General features: G+C 34.8%; 1 protein-coding gene across 8 annotated transcripts in view; it reads right to left on the bottom strand.

The window, feature by feature from the left end:
• The window catches only part of PTK2 (protein tyrosine kinase 2), a 439,876-nt gene that overhangs the window by 303,238 nt on the left and 115,174 nt on the right, over nt 1-21,464 (bottom strand). For 2 of the 8 annotated variants that reach the window (XM_069081220.1, XM_069081221.1), the window contains one exon: nt 16,908-17,350. The exons of the other annotated variants lie outside the window; for them this stretch is intronic. In XM_069081220.1, the coding sequence (XP_068937321.1) occupies nt 16,908-17,007 (100 nt within the window). In that variant the 5' untranslated portion in view covers nt 17,008-17,350. The remainder of the gene's footprint in view (nt 1-16,907; nt 17,351-21,464) is intronic. 8 annotated transcript variants of the gene reach the window in all.

Below are 21,464 nucleotides of genomic sequence, written 5' to 3'. Positions count from 1 at the left end.
ACACACACACACAAGAATACAAGAGTTTTGTTTTTCCTTTTCTCTCCCCTCCCCCATGAAAGAGTAAAGGAACAGAAAGAAGAAAAATACAGACTTCTGTCAATTTTTTAAAATTTGTTTTAACATAAATAAGTGAAACACACAAGAGATCAGAAGGAAATATCAAAGGAATAGCAGTCAAGCAAAATTAATGTTTAGAATGCATTATATACTTTTTTAAAGCAAGTAGTATGAAATAGAGATTCACAGATTCATATACAATCCTCTTTTGTGTCCTGTGGTGTGTATGGAACTGCTCCTCTAAAAGGTTTTTTAAAAGGCTATTTTGGTTGTCAAGACCAGAGGAACTCAGAGCCTGTACTAGACTGGTGACTATGAATAGAGAGGTGATTTACCTGAGAAATACAGAGAAAGTAGAAACTTTAAAAAGCTTTCTATCCTACACAACATAGTCGTTTGCTAGTCTATACACTCTAATATTCTGACATTGATTAGTGACTAAGCTAAGCTTTCTTGGGTTGGGTCTCAGCTTCTTCCATCTTCTGGCTCTCCACAAAACCACAGCTGCTAAAATTGTTTTGTTTTTTTTAATCCATGGTGTAGGGGTTATATGAGCTATTTTGTATCCTAGCCCCAGGGATATCCTCAGTTTTTATGTGATTCAGTTCACTGCCCTGCAAAAAATCCCTTAGACAGTATAGCTGTCTTTTAAGCTACTTTTTTCTGGCCTCAGCTGGTTCTCCTTGAATCCATCCAATCTGAGCTCAGATTAAGGAAATGTCAATTCCTTTCAGGTCCCAACACTACCTTGGCCACTTCCACATTTGAGAAAACTTCCACTTATCAATACAAGAAGGGAAAAGTGTTATCACCGAATTTTTCCTGTTTTCTGACTAAGTATCAAACTCTTGTCCTCCCTATAAAAGGATTCATCAGTAATTTATTTTATATAGCAAACTACCCTCCTATTCAATGAAATATATAATCTAGTTTACTTTAAGTCATCTTATAACTTTTCAAAGAAATTAATTGCTCAGAGTGAAAGACACATGTTCAAACATTTACCTATGCCTATGCCACTGTGAGAAATGCTGATGCTGTCATGTATAGTGTCAAGTAAGAGGCAACAAGAAGGGAAAATAAGAGAGACAGGAAATGGAAAAAAGCATTCTTATGCCAGAATTTGGGAGAAGTCTGAAAAAAAATCTATCCCTGAGATTTCAAACTAGGAACATTCTTTTTCATATTCCATATATCTTTCCTTTTTATCCTATTCTCGAAATGCAAAAATTACTGTGTCTGGTAGTCTAGCTAATATAGACTTCCATTTCAGAAATGTGTGCAATAGTTCATACTTAAAGGATTAACAGTGATCTCAATTATAAAATATTCTCAATGTACTTCTGTCATTTTAAGGTAAATGATTCTTGTCAAAGATAACATTATTTATGAGATTTTAGCTCCTAAGTGATTATAAAATCTGTTATGCCACTAACAATCAAGGAGAGGCATAACATACAACAGTATCTACTAGATTAAGAAGTATACTACAGCATGACAAAAGATTTCCTCCAAATGGGTTATACTTTTTTTTTTAAAGCAATTGGGGTTAAGTAACTTGCTCAAGGTTACACGGCCAGTTATTTCTGGGTGTGGTGCTAAGTATCTGAGCCCGGATTTGATCCCCAGGTCATCCCAACACATCCCGAAAGTCGGTGCTCTTACTCGCCGAGCCACCTGGACGCCCCTGAAATGGGTTATTCTAAGGACTAATCAAGAAGATCACAATCACACTGAACATATCATTTGTCAAAATTTTCTAGAATTAATATCAATTATTGATTTAGGTAGGAGAACTAGCAAAACAGAAACAAATAGCATTTTTTAAAAAGTAATTTTAAAAACTCAAGAAAATGATAGATATATAAATCCCATTCAAAACAACGTGTGGGGGGGGGGGAGTCAATCTACCAAGGTGCACTAAAGGGTTAAAGAAGCATAATTACAAAAAAAAACCTCTTGAAAAAAAGAAAGAATGGTAAATAAAGAAGGAGACTCACTGTTTATGGTTAGGTTGTGCTCATACAGAAAAAGATGATGACACTAACTAAATTGTTTCATAGGATTAGTGCTATTAACAATCAAATAACCAAGGGAATATACTTCATGACACTGCTAAAAAAATTCATTTGGAGAAACAAAGACCTATAACAGCAAGAAAAACAATAGGAAAAAATTCCAGACCTTAAATTATTCTGTAAAACAGTAATCATCAAAAATAATTAATACTGCTTAAAAAATGGAAAGGTAAATCAGATGAACAGGCTAAATAAAGAAGAATCAGAAACAGCTGAACCCAATATGTAAGAACATAAGGTAATTTGGGGAATTCCAAATTCCCTATTTGACTAGAAGCTAATAAAACTGGAAAGCAGTTTAGCAGAAATAAAGTTCGGACCATCTTATGCTATGTAACAATAATAAGCCCAAATCAGGTATATAACCTGAATATTAAAGGTTCAACAATTTTTTAAAAATCAGAAGAAAACCACCATAGGTACCTTACCTAGCTAAAACAAAGAGAAGCATTCTTAACCATTCAACAGAGATTATCACATATAATAAAACAGGCACTTTAATAGCATGAAATTGAAAGGCTATCATTTTAACAAAATCAGTGCAGCTAGGATAAAAAGAGAAGCTTCCAGCTGGGACAAAAATCTTTCCATCAAACATCTCAGACGAGGGTGTGCATATGTGAATGAGTCCCTGCGTAGTTGTATTTAAAAGACTCAGTGCAGTTTTAAATTATTAAATAAATCTTAAACTGCACCAAGATTTTTAGTATGCCCTATATATACACACATACATACACACACATATGGGGGGATAAGCATTTCTATAGCTCCTACTGTGCCCCAAGATTGAAATTATTATTAGAAATATCATTGGATCTTCACAACAACCTGGGAAGCAGGTGCTATTATTTCTATTTTACAGCTGAGGAAACTGAGATAGACAATGGTTAAGTGACCTGTCCTTGGTTACACGGTTAGTAAATGTCTGATGTTGGATTTGAACCAAGGTCCAGTGCTCTATGCACCTGGCTGCCTATTTCATTCATACTGTTAGATTTTATGTGTGTATGTATGTGTACAGGTACAGTACACACACATATATAAAACACATCAACACACAAAGATATATCTAACACAAATATAAAAAAATCAAGCACAATTCTGCATGGAAAAGTGATCAATGGCTGTTAACAATTTTCCAAGAATGGCAAAAATACAAACAACTGTATGAAATGTTGTTCCAAATCACTAATAAATAATAATATAAATGTTTAGGGAGTTGTGGAAAGATAGGTATCTCGCACTGCTATGAAGGTGAAGCTATGAACTGGTTCAACCATTCTAGAAAGCAACTGGGAATTATACTAAGAAAGTGACCAAAATAACCAAATCCCCACTGCTAGGCATAATACTCCAAGGAGGCAAAAGATAGGAAGTAAGATCCCATATAGATTAAGACATTTATTACTTTTTGTGATAGCAAATAAAAATAAAAATAGATATGGGTTATCTAGATAAATTAAGTATATGAATACAATGGACTATTTATTCACTACACTATAACTGATGATAAATATGAAGAATTCAGACAAGCATAGCAAGTCTTATATGAACTTACACAGAGGGCTAATAAACAGAACCAGGTAAACAATAAATTCAGTAACAATTAATTTAAATGGAAAGAACAATTACCTAAATGACTGCACTTGGCCCAAAGGGATAAGAAAATGTATCTCCTTTCATTCTTTACAGAGGTACAAGAATATAGCTGTGAAACATTGTACCTACTGTCAGATGAGGTATTAGTTTTGCTCATCTGCTTTTTTTCCTCTTTCTTTTTAATTTGATAAGGAATGGCTATGAATAGAAGGGGTGGGGGAGTAGAATAGGTATATTAAGAAATCAAGGTTATATCAAAACCAAAAGATAATAATAAAAAAAATTTATTTCAGAAGAAGTGATATGATCTTAATAAATGGAAGCCAAACTCTGAATGAAAAATGTTACTGAATAATGGTCCCAAGAGGACAGATAAGAAAACATACCTAACAGGGAAGTTAAACTATTTTCAGGTACTATTCTAAGGTAAAAATGAATGGTATTAAAAGGAAAGTGGAATTATAACCAGCTCAGGAATATGGCCCTTTGCAGGTTGCACTGGATGACAGTACTACCCCCTTAACAAAGAGAAATTAAATAGCTGGCATCAGAGTATATACTGAATGCTAAGAAAACTGTATTCCTATTCAATTCAATAAACTATTAAGTGTTCAAGGCTATGTTACATGCTTGCTTTAATGTTTGACCTCTTGATGATGTCCAGCTAAGTACTGTTGACAGTGAAATCTGCTTAGGTTTAGGCAGCCTCTACTTCCACCTGCTGCATAACCATGTCCCAACCAATGTCATTTCACAATACTACTCTATCACAACAATATTCTACTAGTTATGAAAAAACTACTGAAACATAATTCAGTGGTTATATTGTGCTCTCTGTTCAGCTATACATCCCTTTCTATCCATCTCAAAACAACAAAAACTGATGCCCCACCCTACAAGAGATGAGTGGGAGATGATCCACAAAATGCCGCAGGTATTATCTAGATACAACAATCAAATATCAGTCAGAAACCCAGGTACAGCATTCAAAAATTCATTCTTTTTTTTGTCCTTATTCTCAAAGAGGACCATGACATCAGGGAGGTGATGCCATGACATGCAAATGCAATGGATTTAACTGAAGGAAGGCTGTGCAAAGTCACCAGCCTCACTTTTTCCTCCAGAGTCATGTGGGTACAGTTTCCAGATGTAGATCAGGACAACTGGAGATGGCCCATGATGCAGTGGGAGACCTTAGCCTTTTTAAGCTAAAGTCTTTAACCGGTCTCACTTTGATTAAAGCAATGCCCATTCAATGATTAAAGCTAGGTAAGAAATGAGACAGAGAATGGCTTCTATTACCTAGTGAAAAAAAAAAAAGAATCAATCTGGGAGAGGAAGACCCCTGGGGTTTCTGGCCAAAAGAGAAACAAATGGTATTTACATTAACTGAACATGGAGTGAGTTTAAGAAAAAAACTTAAAAGGATAAGAATGGACATTCTCCACAAAAAACAGGGTCAGAGGAACAAAATGAAAGAAGCACAGTGCTTCCGATAATAAGAATTGACTTCTCTTAAAGAAGTAACCTCAGGCAATATCATTATATAGTTAGCATTGGCTAGCCAAAACCTTGTCACTCAACTTAAAGCAAAAAGGCTATGAGTTGAGACAGGGGTGACCTAACATAGATAAGGCTTCTTCTCCACACTTATCACAACCACAACATCTATTCATTAAACTTCGGTGGTTCCTTATCACCCCCAGAAGCAAATATGAAATACTATCTAGTCTTCAAAGTCCTTCATAAATAAGGCCCTCCTACCTTTCCAATCTTTTTGCACCTTAAATCTCCCCACCCACCCACCACTAAGTACTCTGTAATTCTAGTCTCCTTGCAGTTCCAAGAACAACATACTCCATTCTCCTATCTCTAGGCATTTTCATTGGTTGTTCCTCATGCCTAGAATATTCTACCTCCTGCCTTCCCTAAATTTCTTCAAGTTCCAGATAAAATCTCATCTTATATAAGAAGCCTTTCCTGTTTTCCCTTAATGCTAGTACCTTCCTTCTAATGATTATCTCCAATTTATCCTGCATATAGCTTGTTTTCATATAGTCTCCCCCTCTAGATTGTAAGCTTGAGAAAAGGGATTGTCTTTTGCCTTTCACTGTATCATCAATGCTTATGAGAGTGCCTAATACAGAGTAGGTGCTTAATAAATGCTTATTGACTGACTAATATATGAAGACATATACTGGGGGCAGCTCCCACTCACTCTACTCATTGGCCAAGTAAGAAATCTCTAGACTTCCTTGAGACACCCTGTAGACAAGAAGGAAATTATGGGTAAGAATATGAGGTGAAGAGTAAGCCAACATTAACATTATCATCATCATATAGTTGATCTTTTATAGCATAAATTTTGTCCTTTCAGAACAGATATCTCATCTATAATGCGGTTGATATGGAACAAACCCCACCAACCCCAAAGTGGTTTTAAATAAAATCATGTTTGGAAGGTTGGAAAGAAGAAATCAAATGAAACTTGGCTATCTGTAATAATCCTGCATATCTGATCTGACAGTCACTGGTAATTAGGTGAAGCTTCACTCTTCTGATAAACCTTGGGATTCCACACTAAAAGAGTGCATAGAGGAATGCAAGCTTTGAGAAATATATTTGTACTGGCCCTTCTCCCAGCCTGCTGAGAGTTTTTTCAGTGTTACTCTGAGTGATGAAATAACAAGCTCTCAACAGAACACTATGTCCAAGGAAGCTTAGATCTGCTCTTCTGGTGACTAGCCCTTTTAATACCATCCATGTAAATCAGTTTTCCCTACTATTTGCCAGAATCCATACAAATAATGTATTCATGAGAGAGGAGAAAACTCTTGGATTTATTTTTTGTGTTCCCCAGTGAAGGCTAGGGAGATCCAGAAATTACATCTAAGCAAATCATTTTGTCAGAAGACCAGACTGGTGGCATGTAACAATCTTCAGGTTTATGTGTGAATCACATTCCTCTGAGGATTCACCAAAATCTACAGGCGAATTGAGCAAATGAGGGGAGTGGCAGAACCAGTCACACCAATTTGAAGCAGCATAACCAAGTCTATCAATCAATTAAATATTTAAAATGAACATACTGCATGCCAGGCACTGGGCTAGGCACTGACAATACAAATGCAAAGAATGAAATGATCACTACTCCTAATGAGTGTGCATTTTAATAGGAAAAACAAAATACATATAAAAACACAGACAGAATGAATATAAAGTTAATAGATACATCCATACATAAAAAACACACAAGTTACATCTAAGCAGTTAGGGGAGGAAAGTACTAGCAGTTAGTGGGGAGGGGTAAGGAAAGTAGTGTCTGAGCTGCATCTCAAAGGAGGGGTAGAGTTAGGAGAAGAAACTCTATGAGACAGAAGTAACAAGGAAGAGCACTGTATAGAAGTGAAGGCTGACCAATACAAAGGGAGAGCAACGTGAGATTAAGTGCCATGTATGAGAAACAGAGAAAAAGGCAAGTTTCACTAGATAACAATACAGAAGTCACTCAGTCAAGGAACATTTATTAAGCGCCTACTATTTGTCAGAAGTGTTAGGTGGTGCAATAGATAGACCATTAGTCTCTCGAGTCAGGAAGACCTGAGTTCAAATCTGATCTCAGACACTTACAAGTTATGTGACCCTGGGCAAGTCACTTAACCCTGTTTGCCTCACCTTCCTCATCTATGAAATGAGCTGGAGAAGGAAATGGCAAACCACTCCAATCTCTTTGCCAAGAAAACCCCAAATGGGGTCAGGACAAGTTGGACACAACTGAAACAAATGAATAACAACAAATTTGTCAAGACACTGTGATATGTAGTGTGAATGCAAGGCCCAGATACGACAGTTCCAAAAAATGTTGGAATTTTGAATCCTCAAGTTTATCTTTTTAATTGTTACCATTTATTTACTGGACATCATCTTGAGAATTAAAAGAATTGTATAATGTAAAAGTTGGACAAGACATCTAAGGTCATCTAGTATAACCAATATTTTAAGAGAAAATACTCTACAACATCTGGAACAAGTAATCATCAAACCTTACCTTGAAAACTCCTAATGATGGGAAACTCATTACTGGTCAAGGTAGTACATTCAACTTATCATTATTATTGTTATAATTATAAAGAAGAAGAAGAGAAGGAAAAGAAAGAAGATAGCTGGTTTTAGCAGGTGTGTGGCATACAGAGGATGCTCATAACACTTATGGAGTTGATCTATAAAGCTTCAAGGCACACAATTCTGTGACTATGTAATGAGTGATCTTGTTGTTGCTGCAGCAGCTTTGACTTTTCAAGGTCCTTGACAAGAAGGTGAATTATGTCAAGTTCATTTTATAGAAGATCAAAGTCAAAGATTAATGGTTAAAAGTTTGTAAACCTCACTCAAGTAAATAGACTCCCAGAAGAAAAGAATAAAGCAATTAAAATTCAGTGACTCCTTTAGATAACAAGAAATAGTCAAAGTCAAAAGACCGAAAAAAAATTAAAAATGTATGGAATTTAACCATTCAAAACTGACCTAAAAATAGACCCAGTAGAAATAATTTTAAAAATCATTGTACTTTTTGAAACCTATGACCAAACAAAAAACTTGGATACTGTTTCTCAAGAAAGCATAAAACTAGCTAGATCTATTAGAAAAAGAGGGCAAATCATCCACTGGGGAATGGTGTAACAGTTATGGGATACTAATGAGATGGAATATTATTATGCTGTAAGAAATAATGAAGGGGACAGCATCAGAGAAAGATGGATATAATACTTTTATGAACCAATACAGAATAAAGTAAACAGAACTAGGAGAAATAATTTATCATTCTACTAAGAACAATATTATAAAAACAAACAACTCTGAAAAACCTGAGAACTCTGATCAATGCAATGATCAACCACAATTCCACAAGACACATGATGAAACATGCTACCCACTTCCTGACAGAAAGATGATGGACTTAGAGAACAGACTGAGATATACTATTCTTTGGACACATCTAATTTGGAGATTTGTTTTGCTTGACCAAACATATTTACAAGGGTTCTATGCTTTCTTTTTCAGTTGGGGAGGAAGTGAAAAGTGAGATGGACAGGATATCAAGGCAAATTTTAATTATTTGGAAAAAAAAATTTTTAAAGGAAAAAGGGAGGAAGGGAAGGGAACAAGCATTTTATCAAGCACTTACTATTTACCAGGCACTGTGCTAAGCTCTTTACAAATATTATCTAATTCAATTCTCATAATAACACTGAGAGATAGGTACTATCAATATCCTCATTTTATAGGTGAGGAATTTGAAGTAAAGATTAAGTGACTTGTGAACTGAAAATAAAAAGAATCCACTAATCACCTTCCTGAAAGAAACCTTAAACTGAAAATACCCAGGAATATCAAAGCCAAAAAAATCCAGAGTTTCCAATGAAGAAAAAATACTGCAAGCAGCCTGAAACAAAAAGTTAAAAATACCAAAGAATCACAGTCATGCTCATACAAGACTATGCTACAAGTATCATAAAGGTGAAAAAAATCTTGGAATAAATATTTCAAAAGCAAAAGATAAAAACGCACCAGGAAAACAAATTAGCCAGCAAAACTGAGCACAATTAAATGGGAAGAAAGAAAAGGATCTTTAATAGAATTGAGGACATTCAAGCATTCTGATGAAAGACTAAAGTAAGTAGAAACTTTGAAATGCAAACACAGGAGATAAGAGAAACTTACAAAGATAAATACTTGTTGGTAATTAAAGGGTACTAAATCATGAAGTGTTTATATTCTAATAAAAGGAAGAAACAAGGGTCCCTGGAAATTTCACAATCTACAGAGGTCACAAAGACAGAGTTTAAGTTAACATCTAAACATAGACTGAATACAGTTTTGTATTATTTTGCTGGTTTTAAGAGAGGAAAAAAAGGGAAATGATTAAAAAGGAATTTACTGTTTCACAAAATTGTGATATAGAAAAAATATACAAACATGGAGGAAGGGCATATGGTTAAATATACACACATAGAGGTTTTAGCGTAGAAACTAAATAAAGAAACATGAGGATATAGGCAAAGGAAACAGGGACCTAAGAGGAAGAAGTCATATGCAAAATAAATATCAACTTCTGGGAGTAGATCATAAAGAAGGGGTCAAAATAAGAGACAGTATAGTATAAGAATTAGGTCAGGGACTGGTCAAAAGAGGAACAGCATAAAAGAAGGAACAGCCTATTTAAAAGATAAAATACTGATGTTGAGAAAATTCCTACTTTGTTCCACTTCATCTTTTGCAAAGAAGTCCCAGATGGAAGAGAGAAAGAAAAGGGTAGTCAGATATGAAGAAATAAAATAAGTAACTATCACAAATGTGAATGGGATGAATTTACCCATAAAATAAAACAGAACAGCAAAACAGATTAGAAAGCAGAAGCCAAAAACATGTTATTTACAAGAAACATACTTAAAACATTAGGATTGACAGAGAATGAAAATGGGAGGTTGGGACAGGATTTGTTATGCATTAAATGAACTCAAAAAAGCAGGAATAAAAATCATTTTAGAAAAGGCAATTAACTATAAAAAGACATGGTTAAAAGATAATTATATTATGCTTATACACAAAAGAAATGATGAAAATAATTTACATGTAGCCAACTGCATGGCATCTAAATACTTAAAGTTAACTGAATTATAGGGAAAAATTGACAGCAAAACATTCATAGATGGGAATCTCAACGTGTCAATTTTAGAACTAGATAAGCTAAAAAAATATTGACAAGAAGCTAATTACCTGAATTCTAAAAAAAGCTAGATGTGATTATATTTTTTGGCAATTACAGAAGGGGAATTAGGATTAGGATTCCTCTCAAGGAATAAATGACACCTTTATAAAAGTTGATCATCTACTAGGCATTAAAAACCTTATGTATAAATGCAAATAAGCAGCAATAATAAACATAACCTGTAATGATCACAATGTAATAAAAGTATAATCATTAAAGTACATTTGAAGAAAAATTCAAATTCAAATGGACAATCAATTTAATCCTTAAGAACTGGTGGGTGAAAAAATTATAGAAACAATAGATAATTTCATGAAACAAACTGACAAAAATGAAACAATATAGCAAAACTTTTGAGATGAAACCAAAGCAGCCAACAGGGAAAAATTTATGTCTCTAAATACTTTCATCAGCAAAAGAGAAAAAGAACAGATTAACGAATCAGACATGCAACTAAAATAACAAAAAAAGCAACAAATCAAAAATTCCGGTTAAACAAACAATAAAAATTCTGAAAAATTAAAGATTTTATGAAAACAAAGGAAACTTGAAATTATTAAATATAACAAGATGTTCTTAAGTAATAACAGATGATTAGCTAATCTGATTTTTAAAAAAAACAAAGAAAATTAAATTGCCAGTATCAAAAATGAAAAAGAAATACAGAATAAAAGAAATTATTAGAAACCCTTGACCAGTTATATGTCAATAAAATGAGCTATTTAAATGAAATGGATGAATATCTACAAAAAATACAGTATAACTAAATTGAGAATAAGAAATTGAAAATGCAAACAATCTAACCTCAGAAAAAGAAAGCAAATAATCTATGAATGACCTTAAAAAGGATAAATAACCCAGGAAGCAAAAAAATAAATTGCAAAAACAAGGAAAGAAGAAAGAGATCCTACCTGAAACAAATATGATTCTGATAGTTGAACAAGGGTGGTATAATGGGGGGGGAGGGTAGAAGGGGGAAGGAATATACAACAATTTTTCTAATGAATATCAATGCAAAAATATAAAATGAGATTTTCACCATTGAGGCTGAAGGGAAAGCAACAAAACTGCACTGTACTTTAAGGTTTGTACTTTACATGTTGTCTTGTTTATCTTCACAACAACCTTGCGAAGTAGGTGCTATTATTACTCCCATTTTACAGATGAGGAAACTGAAGGGGAAAACAACTGAGTGACTTAGTAAGGGTTACATAGCTAGTAAATTTTGAGGCACATGTGAAGTTTCTGACTGCAAGTCCACAATTTTATCTACTGTATCCCAGAGCTAGGAATAAAAAGGCTACAACATATTGAAAAAAGTATACACTATTATCTGGGTATAATTTAAAAGTAATACAGAATCTGACAAAGACAGATGGAATAAGAAAGAGCTGATGGGCAGCTATCTGCTTAATAAATGCTTGCTAACTGAACTACTAAAGAGAGTACTTACATTGCTGAGAGATCAAGGAACCACTAAAGTACTTGAGAAGGTTATTAACCAACTTAAATGTTAGGTCTATGTACTTCAGACTGACACAACAGGGGATAGCGGTGAGGGATTATCTTATTAACAAATAATGAAGGAACAGAAAATTGTGAATCAATATGGCATGGTGGATAGAGGTCTGGACTCAGTTAGAAAAACCAAGGTTCAGTGATATACTACCTGTGGGAACAGGGGTAAATCACAAAATCTCTCTCAGCCCTATTTTTCTTATTTGGAAAATGAGGACACTAATACCTGTAGTAATCATAGGGTTTTTGTGGGGCTGAAAAGAAAGCAATGTATATAAAGTTCTTGTGATAGGCCAAAGAAGACCCAGGGCTACTCATTCACTTTTGTTCCAGTTTTGGTTCTATTTTATACAGTTCAGAAAGGAGTCTTTTTTTTTTTTTTTTTGGTAAGGGTAAGGTGGTGCAAACTCAAATCTGCCCAGAGTTAGACAAAAGCAGATACTGTTGTTCATACTTGTTAAAATGTTGTTCAATTATTATTTTTCCTTCATAATCTTTTTGTTACCAACTACATTAGTTTCTAATTGTTCAATTATCATTCATGATACTGCCTTCCTTATAATATACTAAATAGAACAGGGAATTCTTGCTTTGGACTTTCCAAAAGCTTTAGTGGATATGTTCCAAAAAGGCTGAGAGAGGTCCATTCCTCAGAACCAAAAAGATTATTTCTATTCCAAGGAGTAAAGGATCATTGCAGACAGATTCAGAAGGAGATTTTTCCTCAAAGGAATCCCAATGATCAGAACTGAGTGAAATCAGCTCTCTGGAAAGGATGCAGAGACCTCAGTTAAGCAAGGTCCTTACTGATATCCAATTGCAAAGAGTTAGACTGCGACTCTTCTATGGGATAATTATTGACTGGGTGATAAAATTCCATAAGCCATTTGTCCCACTCTCTACCTAAATTCAATCCTGAGGTATCATATGAGAATTAACTAACTGAATCAATTAAATCAGAAGTAGGAATAGTTAACAAGAGGGTTCAGATTGGCTGAGGAAATGAGGTTATCCTATCTGGATTTAATCTTTAAAATTTATCAGTTCAAAATCAAAATTATTCAAGCACCTGGTAGAGGAAAGATTTGAGCACACAGAGAAAAGAGTTTTCCAACTAGACCCCTAAAAAGGAATCAACTGACAGAAGAAACAGAACCCCAGATATCATTTCTTCCTTCTCACTCACAACCTGACCAGAGAAAGACTTCATAAACTTTACAAGAAGCCCAGGTCTTCCCTTCTTCCCATAACCATCCCAGCAGCATCTGTGGATCAGCTGATTACAAAGTCTGCATCAGGAACCAAGGACAAATTCAGTGCAGATTCAAGGATCTACAAAGAGCTCAACAGAAAAGTTATACCATGACTCAGGGGAACATCCTGACAACTCCAGCAAAAGTATTTCCCAGAGCTATGAGTTAATCCTTTGCCCTCCTACTTTAAGTTTGAGCTCACTTTCCCTTGGACTCTATGTGTACTGGTAGGAAACTGTGCTCTTAGTTTGGGAGGAGGGATGTTTTGCACCCACTACATCACCAAAATCATTAGCAATTAAACCTACTTAAGTCTAACTAGCTAATTATTATTTGCCTGTAATTATTGTTAGGAGAACTCAGGTGGGTGTTCATGATAACCAATCCCTCAGGCTATCCCTTGAACCCTGAGTAGGAAATGTGGCTTTCCTTTAGGGACTCAACTGTTTAAGTCTGGGCAACTTAACTCCTCAGTATTGTGGGCAACTCTCTAACAGTATAACTTGCATGAAAGGTACCAAATGCCATTGGAAGAGGGAGTTTCCTCAACTGGGAGTTCCCTATTCCAACAGCATCACAGGTTCAGTATGTATTCTGATATCTTAACTTCATTTTATTAAATCTGGCTGATTATTCTAGCTTAGTTAGTTCTTTTTTAACCTGTTATAAAACATAACACCTATCCTTTCCAGCCCTGTCATCTGTAAATTTGCTCAATATGCTATCTATGTCTATATAGACATATAAATATGCACTAATGATCTACTATATATAAAGTACTCCCTATTCAGAGAAAAAGGTAAAATGGTGGGAAATCTGATTTAAGAGCTTGTATTATGTCCTTTCCTTCCCCTCCTTCAGTATTTCTGAAACTAGTTCATTTTCTCCATGAAAGCCAGAATAAAACATTTTTTTAGAGTTTTAAAGTCAACCTTGATTCAATATATTCAATATAGCTAGAATGATCTGGCAAGAGAAACCTTTCTGAAAAATAACATTATTTCCTTAGTAATATCTATAATTATCTTTTGGAGTCTCCAAAGTCCTTAAAAAGGTGAAATAATAGTGTCTCTAAAGATGTTTTCAAAATACTCTTAGAAGGCTTTTATTTCTCTTTCAACAGTACTGTAACAGAAACATACTAACCCCCAAGTACAAGCTGATATACGTGCAAAATGAATATTTATTATAAAGTCACATTTTCCAAATCATGGAATCACAAAACTATCTTCTAGGATGCTAGGAATGGTGTTATAGTTTAAATAGTGTTAAATAGTGAAAATACATATATTATTTTTTATAATCTCACCCCCATTCCCTACACCTCCATGGGTGTGGATGGTTTCTGGCAGGCTACATTTTACTAGATTCAACACTGAAAAGGTACCGGTAGTTTCCAGGGCATAAGTATGAAAGACTTATTCATAAAAAAATTATCTCAGTATATAATGTCGAAGACAAGTTCTAGGGTCAAATGCTAGATCAACATTATTTCAAAGAGAAAACTTTAATTTTAAAGAATAGAGAGAAATATACAATTTTTAACTCTCCTATTTTAATTCTTCTCTCAAAATGGAACATTGTTAATTTTCTAAGAGGTGAATGTGATCAACAATTTGTGAATGATAACATCTGAGGACTGGAACAGCTTCTACCCCACTACACATAGAGATTCACAGTCTTACAAATCTCTTTCAGTTTCTCTTTACTTAAAAGTTACACTTGGAAAAGGTCACTTCTGCAAATTTCTATCCACCTCTTCCGTTGTTCTTACTAGACAGGCAGGAATCGAACCAGCACACAAACAGATTTATGTATGTTCTGTTGTCCTGGTGCAAGGCAGTAAAATGAGAAGGGCAAGAGGAAGTTTACTAGAACTGTATATGTTATGTGATCACTGAGGAGGCAGTGTGATTAACCTCCAAGAAAGGGGTGGAGTTAACAGGAGCCTTGCATTGTCAGAGCCACCTCTTGTGGCCAATCCAAAAGTAGCAATAGCCTACACAAGAGACAGAGCTAGTCCTACATGTGAAAGCAGATCTGCCAAATGTCCAGAACTGTAGGAACAATCTCAAACTTCTGGTATCTTAAGAGTATACTTTTTCCAAAAATATTTCCATTTTAATTAATTATTCCTGTCTTTGAAAGCTAACAAGGTCAGACTCAAATTAGTGTCTTCTCAGCAAAGACGAAGGCTCACTCTGACTCTAAAAGTTTGGTACTGATTTCCAACAGCTCTTGCGGTAACAAGAAAAAAGAAACCCTAGCATTTGGTTAAACAAGTTAAAATTCTGGGCCTGCTTGATGTGTGGATTGAGAATCTAGCCTCTGCCACAAAAACTAAACTGAAAGTTCTCAAACAATGGACAGGAATTATGCAAATAAAAGGCTCGGAAAAAGTACCACAGTTTTGTTATGTGGAACCCCCTGGGCCTCCAAAGAGACTCCACTAGTCTTGTTGAATCACAGTAAATGATAATGTAAAGCGTTTTTTAAAAACTAGATGAGGAACTTCAATTTTCTTTAAAAAGACACCAAAATTAATGGGTCCTTTTTGTGCCCAATGATTAACCCAATATAATTGTTAAATTTACATATCAGATATTATATGTGGTACATAAACTCCAAAATCAAATGTGTTTTGAATGTTTAAAAGCCAAATTTCAACATCCAAATGGATAAAAATTACTACTGGATAAATCAGAAGCATCAAAAGAAAAATTAACAATTATGAGCTAACACTTTAACACCCTAGCTGGGCAATAGTTTTTCTCCTAAACTAAAAAATAGGTGGAATCAATCTATAGTTCTATTTATAACAATGCAACAGGGCTTATTCCAGTGCACTAGTTTTTAAATATCTTGAGATGGGGTTGGCTTGACATTAAGTATATACATAGGTTTAAAATAATCCATGTTTATTATAAATGATTTAACTAAATCTTCCATAAAGGACCATCTTTGCTGGACAGATTTTTTTTTCTATTAAAGCAGTTATATATATTCCACCCTTTGGGGTTTTCTTATTTACATGGCATAAGATTTCTCACATAATATTTTAAACAAATATGCCCCAAATGTTGCCTAGAACACAATCAAGAAATTGTTTTTATTTCCTTAAAATTAATTAAAATTTTTAAATGAAATGAAAAAATTTAGGTAAGTAATCACATCCCTTACTTGATAACTATAAATCCATTTTGCCTCATATGGATTACAAAGTATTATATTTCTGTATTACCTGCCACTAAAGGATACCAACTTTAAAACCATAAGAAAAATAATTAGAAAGAGAAGTTTTCATCCTATTTTAGTTAAACCTGACATTTCTTTTTCTTGAAAACTTCCAGAGAAACAAAATGGAAAATTAGTATGATAAAAATGATATAACAAAGTTAAACAATGAAAAAGTACAAAAGATAAAAGAATAAATGTTTACTCATTTAAACATTTTAGCAACCATGAAAAAAATAACCAGTTTGTTATGATTATAAGTGCAACTTCTTTTCTAATTTTTATTTTTCTCCTTTTGGAGATAATTTCTTGAAAATAAGAACTTTAATAGCCCTTTCTATGCCAAAATACAATTTTAAGACAATAAAAAACAGTAGATTGAAAAATTATTTATACCTTTAGCCCAGCATATTGGAAATGGGCTACAGCCGCTTTTCTCCATATAGATAGCACCTGCTGGTTTCAGGGCCGGTTGGCCAGCCAGTTCCAACAACATACACACAATTGTATAGAGATCAAGCCAGGATTCAGCATACAAAGTCCCAATTCAGTGCTCCAATAGTATTTGCTCCTGTAGGGGGGCTGGAAAGCTAATCACTTGAATGCATTCAATCCACAAGCAAGGCTAAGCTTCCCCTACATTTGTTCCTGTTTGGATAGTTTGCATCGAAATTTGGTAGGTATCACTTCTGTAACATTTTCCAGCAGCAGGAAGAATTGCTTTTCAATTACAGAATCTTCTCATGCTTCCGCAATTTGAAACACAGACCATCTTTGCCAGAGTGAGCTACTGAACAGAATGCAACCAGCTAGTAATGTGACCGTGTGGGTCTGTATTCCTAGATTCATTCAGGAAGGGAGGGAGGGAAAGGGGAAGGAGGGAGAAAGGGGAGGGAGGAGAGAGAGAAGGAGATTAGAAAGCACCTTATTAATATGCTAATCTCACCCTTCTGTTCAATTCACCCAGCAGACTCCTGTTTACAAAACTGACAGCCTATTCCAAAATTGACTGAGCTGCAAATCAAGCTTGACCCAGGTCAGGTTTGTATATGGCTCTTTAAGTCATTTTTGTTGTTGTTTGCAATTTCTTGCCTCTAGTATTTTACCAAACTATTCTGATATTAGTGCAGTTAAAATTATTACCCAGATCAACAACTGGAAAAATAAAACAGAAAAGCTAAAGATTTCTGATACAAAATTATTTTTTGTCAAATTGACACTTTCTTTATAAATGAAGCTTAATAAAAAATGAAAAAGCAAACAGCTATGGCAACTATATTCTTGTTGAATTATCCTAGAGAATACTTATTGACTCAAGACATACTTTTTCTAATCTCCTAAACAAAATATGACTGAGGGTTGAATCATATATAGAGTAAGACAGCAAAATATCCTCACAATCAGTACCATAGCTAGCTCCCCTCCTAACAAAGGACAACTTACTTTTTTCCATTCAAACTGGGAAATGACAAAGGTCATCTTTAAAAATGTAACTATCTAAAAACATTCCACTTCAGTTGTAAGAGAATAAATAACTAGGAACTTTGTGTCCCCATTCTTTAGCTTTATATAATACAGTCATACTATGTATATTAAAAATTTGCCTAATACAAGGAATACCAATGTAATTATTTTTGTTTAGCATAAATCTACAAACTGGACAGCTTTTACATTCTGGAATGTGGCTTCTAGATTCCTGTAAGCCAAGTCACAAAATCTTTTGTTTCAGTAATATCTCTGCATCAAGGTATGACAGTAAAAGCACTGTCAAAATGAAAAAGGAGAAAGATGGTTAAATTTTGTTTATGCCTTAACCACATGATCTCTTAAAAGAAAATACTGATAATAACCAGAGATAATAACCAGAGATAATAACCAGAGATAATAACCAGAGATAATAACCAGAGGACTTTAAGAGAATAAATTCATTAATGTTTGCAAAGTACAGTGAAAACAAAGTACTTATACAAATTCTTACTAGAACAGAGGATGCTCACAAGGTTGGTCAACGTTGTCTAACATCTGCTTTCTTTTAAAATGTGCATGGTTAGCCAATCTTGACCATGGTTTTGTCCTAGCTAACCTACTGTGCCTTCAAGGCAACTAACAGTTGTCAGAGCTGCAAGTGACTTCTAATGTCCTAATGAAAAGGCACCATTTGTCAGTCTGAACTCTGACCTCTGACCTCAGGCAGCTCTGGTGAGTGGTAACAGAAAAATAGCAGGCCAAGAATTAAGCATTAGAAATAAGCAGATGGGTCTACTAGAGTAAAGACTTTCATCAGGCTTCTTTTACTAGTAAGTAAGGGGGAAGGTGATAAGTCCTGATCTACAAAAATCCTTGCCACTGTCAGAAGAATAAAGCAGAGAACAATGATGCAGAATGGGACAGTTGAATTAGCCCAATGAGAACAGCCTGATATCCAATTTGAACCATTACCTGGGTACTGAGTTCTGATAAAACAGGTCACAGTCAACCTAATTTGGAGGTAATTTAGGTCCTGTAGTTAGAGGGGCCCCACAGAGCTGGTCCCAGTTGGCTGGGAACCAACCAACTGGGCCCCCTGCTGAAGCTGTGCTGAACTCCCAGAGCATTTAAATCAAAAAAAAAAGGCAGCAAAATGACTGGAAAGGCAAGTTTGCTTTCTCCCAACTACCTATATACACAATGTCCAAAAAAAGTCTTGGTGGGGTTTTTAGAAGCTCACAACTGCTTTAAGACTGTGTATGATGAGTCTTGCTTAAATCAGGTCCAGTATAACAACACACGTCTAATCTTGGCTGGGTCTTTGCTTCTCTAGACTGTGGGTTTTTTTTGTTTTGTTTTGTTTTGTTTTGTTTTTGGTCTTATCTTTATTCCCCAGGAATATACAAATAACTACAAAAATTTAAAGAATACTAGAAGCAGGCCAAAAAAAAAGAGAGATTGCTTACATCAGTGGTGTCAAACTCAAATAGAAATGGGGGACCATTGAACTATTTAATACGTAAGGTTCCCTGTGACAGCATACTGACTTAGTTTTAAAATGTGCTATGTGTGTTTTATTGTATTTTTAACTTTCTTAAATATTTCTGAATTCTATTTTAATCTGGTTCTGGTCACACTCAAGAGTGCTGTGGGATGCCACTTCTGGTCTACAAAGTAGACATTTAATAAATATTTATTAATTCAAAAAGTAGAGTAAAAGCTGAGATTAAATGCATATATTCTCTGAAAAACCTTATGTAACACTAGTTTCTAAGTCAATTATTGGGGCAAATTGTTTGTAGAGACCTGACTTCAAATCCAACCTCAGACATTTACTAGCTGTGTGAGACTGAGCAAAGTACTTAATTTCTGTCTCAGTTGACTCAATTGTAAAATGGTAATAACAGCACTTATCTCCCAGGGTTGTGGTAAAGATAAAATGAAATCATTTCTAAAGCACTTAGCACAGTGCCTGGCATAAAGTAGGTGCTAAATAAGTATTTATTCCCTTACCCTCATAATCCAAAACACTCAAGAGTTCCCACTCAGAGTTGAAAAATATTTCTAAATAAAGGTGGATCTATGTATCAGCAAGCACCCCAGCATCCCCAGGGTGGCTGCCAACACAGGTTCTTAGATCTGCTTTGATACAGGAAAGCAACTCAAAATGTGTTAACTAGTGTACTTTAATCAGTCAAATATGTATCATTTACCTAGTTCAGGAGAAAAAGGTCAGCACCCCGAACTTCAGAGTATACAGACAGAATTATCAAGACAGAGAAACAGATTAAGTAGACAGGTTTCCAAACTGTCCAACCATTACATCCATACTAAATCAACATCTGGGTTTTTCAAAGCCAGGGGGCTCTCAACAATGGCTTCCCAGAGTCTCATCTGATCAAATCACAGAACACTTCTCAAAGTGAGCCCCAAAACAAAGCCTCAAATCAGGGTATATATAGCCTGCTCCTGGCTCAGAGAATGTAACAACCTTCTGGACCCACTAGTCAATCAAAAAGTATCTACTGAAAAACAAGCCTCCCACCCCAGGCTCCAGCTGCACTTTAGCCTAGGGGCAGGGAAGAGCTTAAAAATGTACATTCCCATTACAATCTAATACCAAAAATAAAACAAGAAAGCACTGGACTTGATCAAAAGAACTGGGTTTGTTTCTGGGCTTTATTACTGAATTAACTGTGTGACCTTAGACAAGTCACTCCATCTCTATGAATCTAAACTATCCTGATCTTTGTAAAATCTATCTCCCAAATTTTTCTTCTTAAGAAAACATTCTATAGTATAGAGTACTATAGAACTGTGCTACTACATTGTACAGTATACCCTTTTACATATATGATCTTAGTTGAACCATGAGAGAAAGGACAGCTATTATTATTCCCATTTAATAAATGAGGGAGCTAGGGCGCAATAACGGGCTACCAGCAAGGGAGTCAGCAAGTCAATACAACCACATACACATACAACCCCTTATCATGCTCTCTTTTAAAATAAAATTAAAAAAGGAAAATAAAGAGAATGAAAATAGTGAGAAAGTACTATCTATTTGTACTGCCAAAGTTAACTATCCATTAGTATGCCTAAGTATCATGAACTAAAGTTCAAATCCACCTGGGTTCCTTTTTGAGTCGGAAAGGAAGAATGTCTTTCCATTTTCCTTGGCACTTGTATCAGCACTGATGTTATTTTCCTAATATTAACGATGTCACAAGGTTACCTTCTTTAAGACAAAAAAAAAAAAAAGGCATACCAGATGATATTGGAAGTCAGTTGGCTGAAAACCAAGATGAAAGGAACAGAATGCAGGGAAAAAGAATAACATTATTAATAAGGACAGAAATTAAAACTGTATCTCAGATGGTATTTATGGATAACCCACAGCTAAGTACATGCCATAACATTAGTGACATAGGTTCAATTCAGTTTCTGAATTCATTTCAATTCAATGCAACTCAAATCAAATCAATA

The sequence above is a fragment of the Petaurus breviceps genome, unplaced genomic scaffold (genome assembly GCF_028583685.1).
Source record: "Petaurus breviceps papuanus isolate PSGF00001 unplaced genomic scaffold, PetGlider_PUasm1.0 98, whole genome shotgun sequence".
NCBI classification, from domain to species: domain Eukaryota; kingdom Metazoa; phylum Chordata; class Mammalia; order Diprotodontia; family Petauridae; genus Petaurus; species Petaurus breviceps.
The sequence above is the reverse complement of the archived record's forward strand: the minus strand, read 5'-3'. Positions and strand labels throughout refer to the sequence as shown.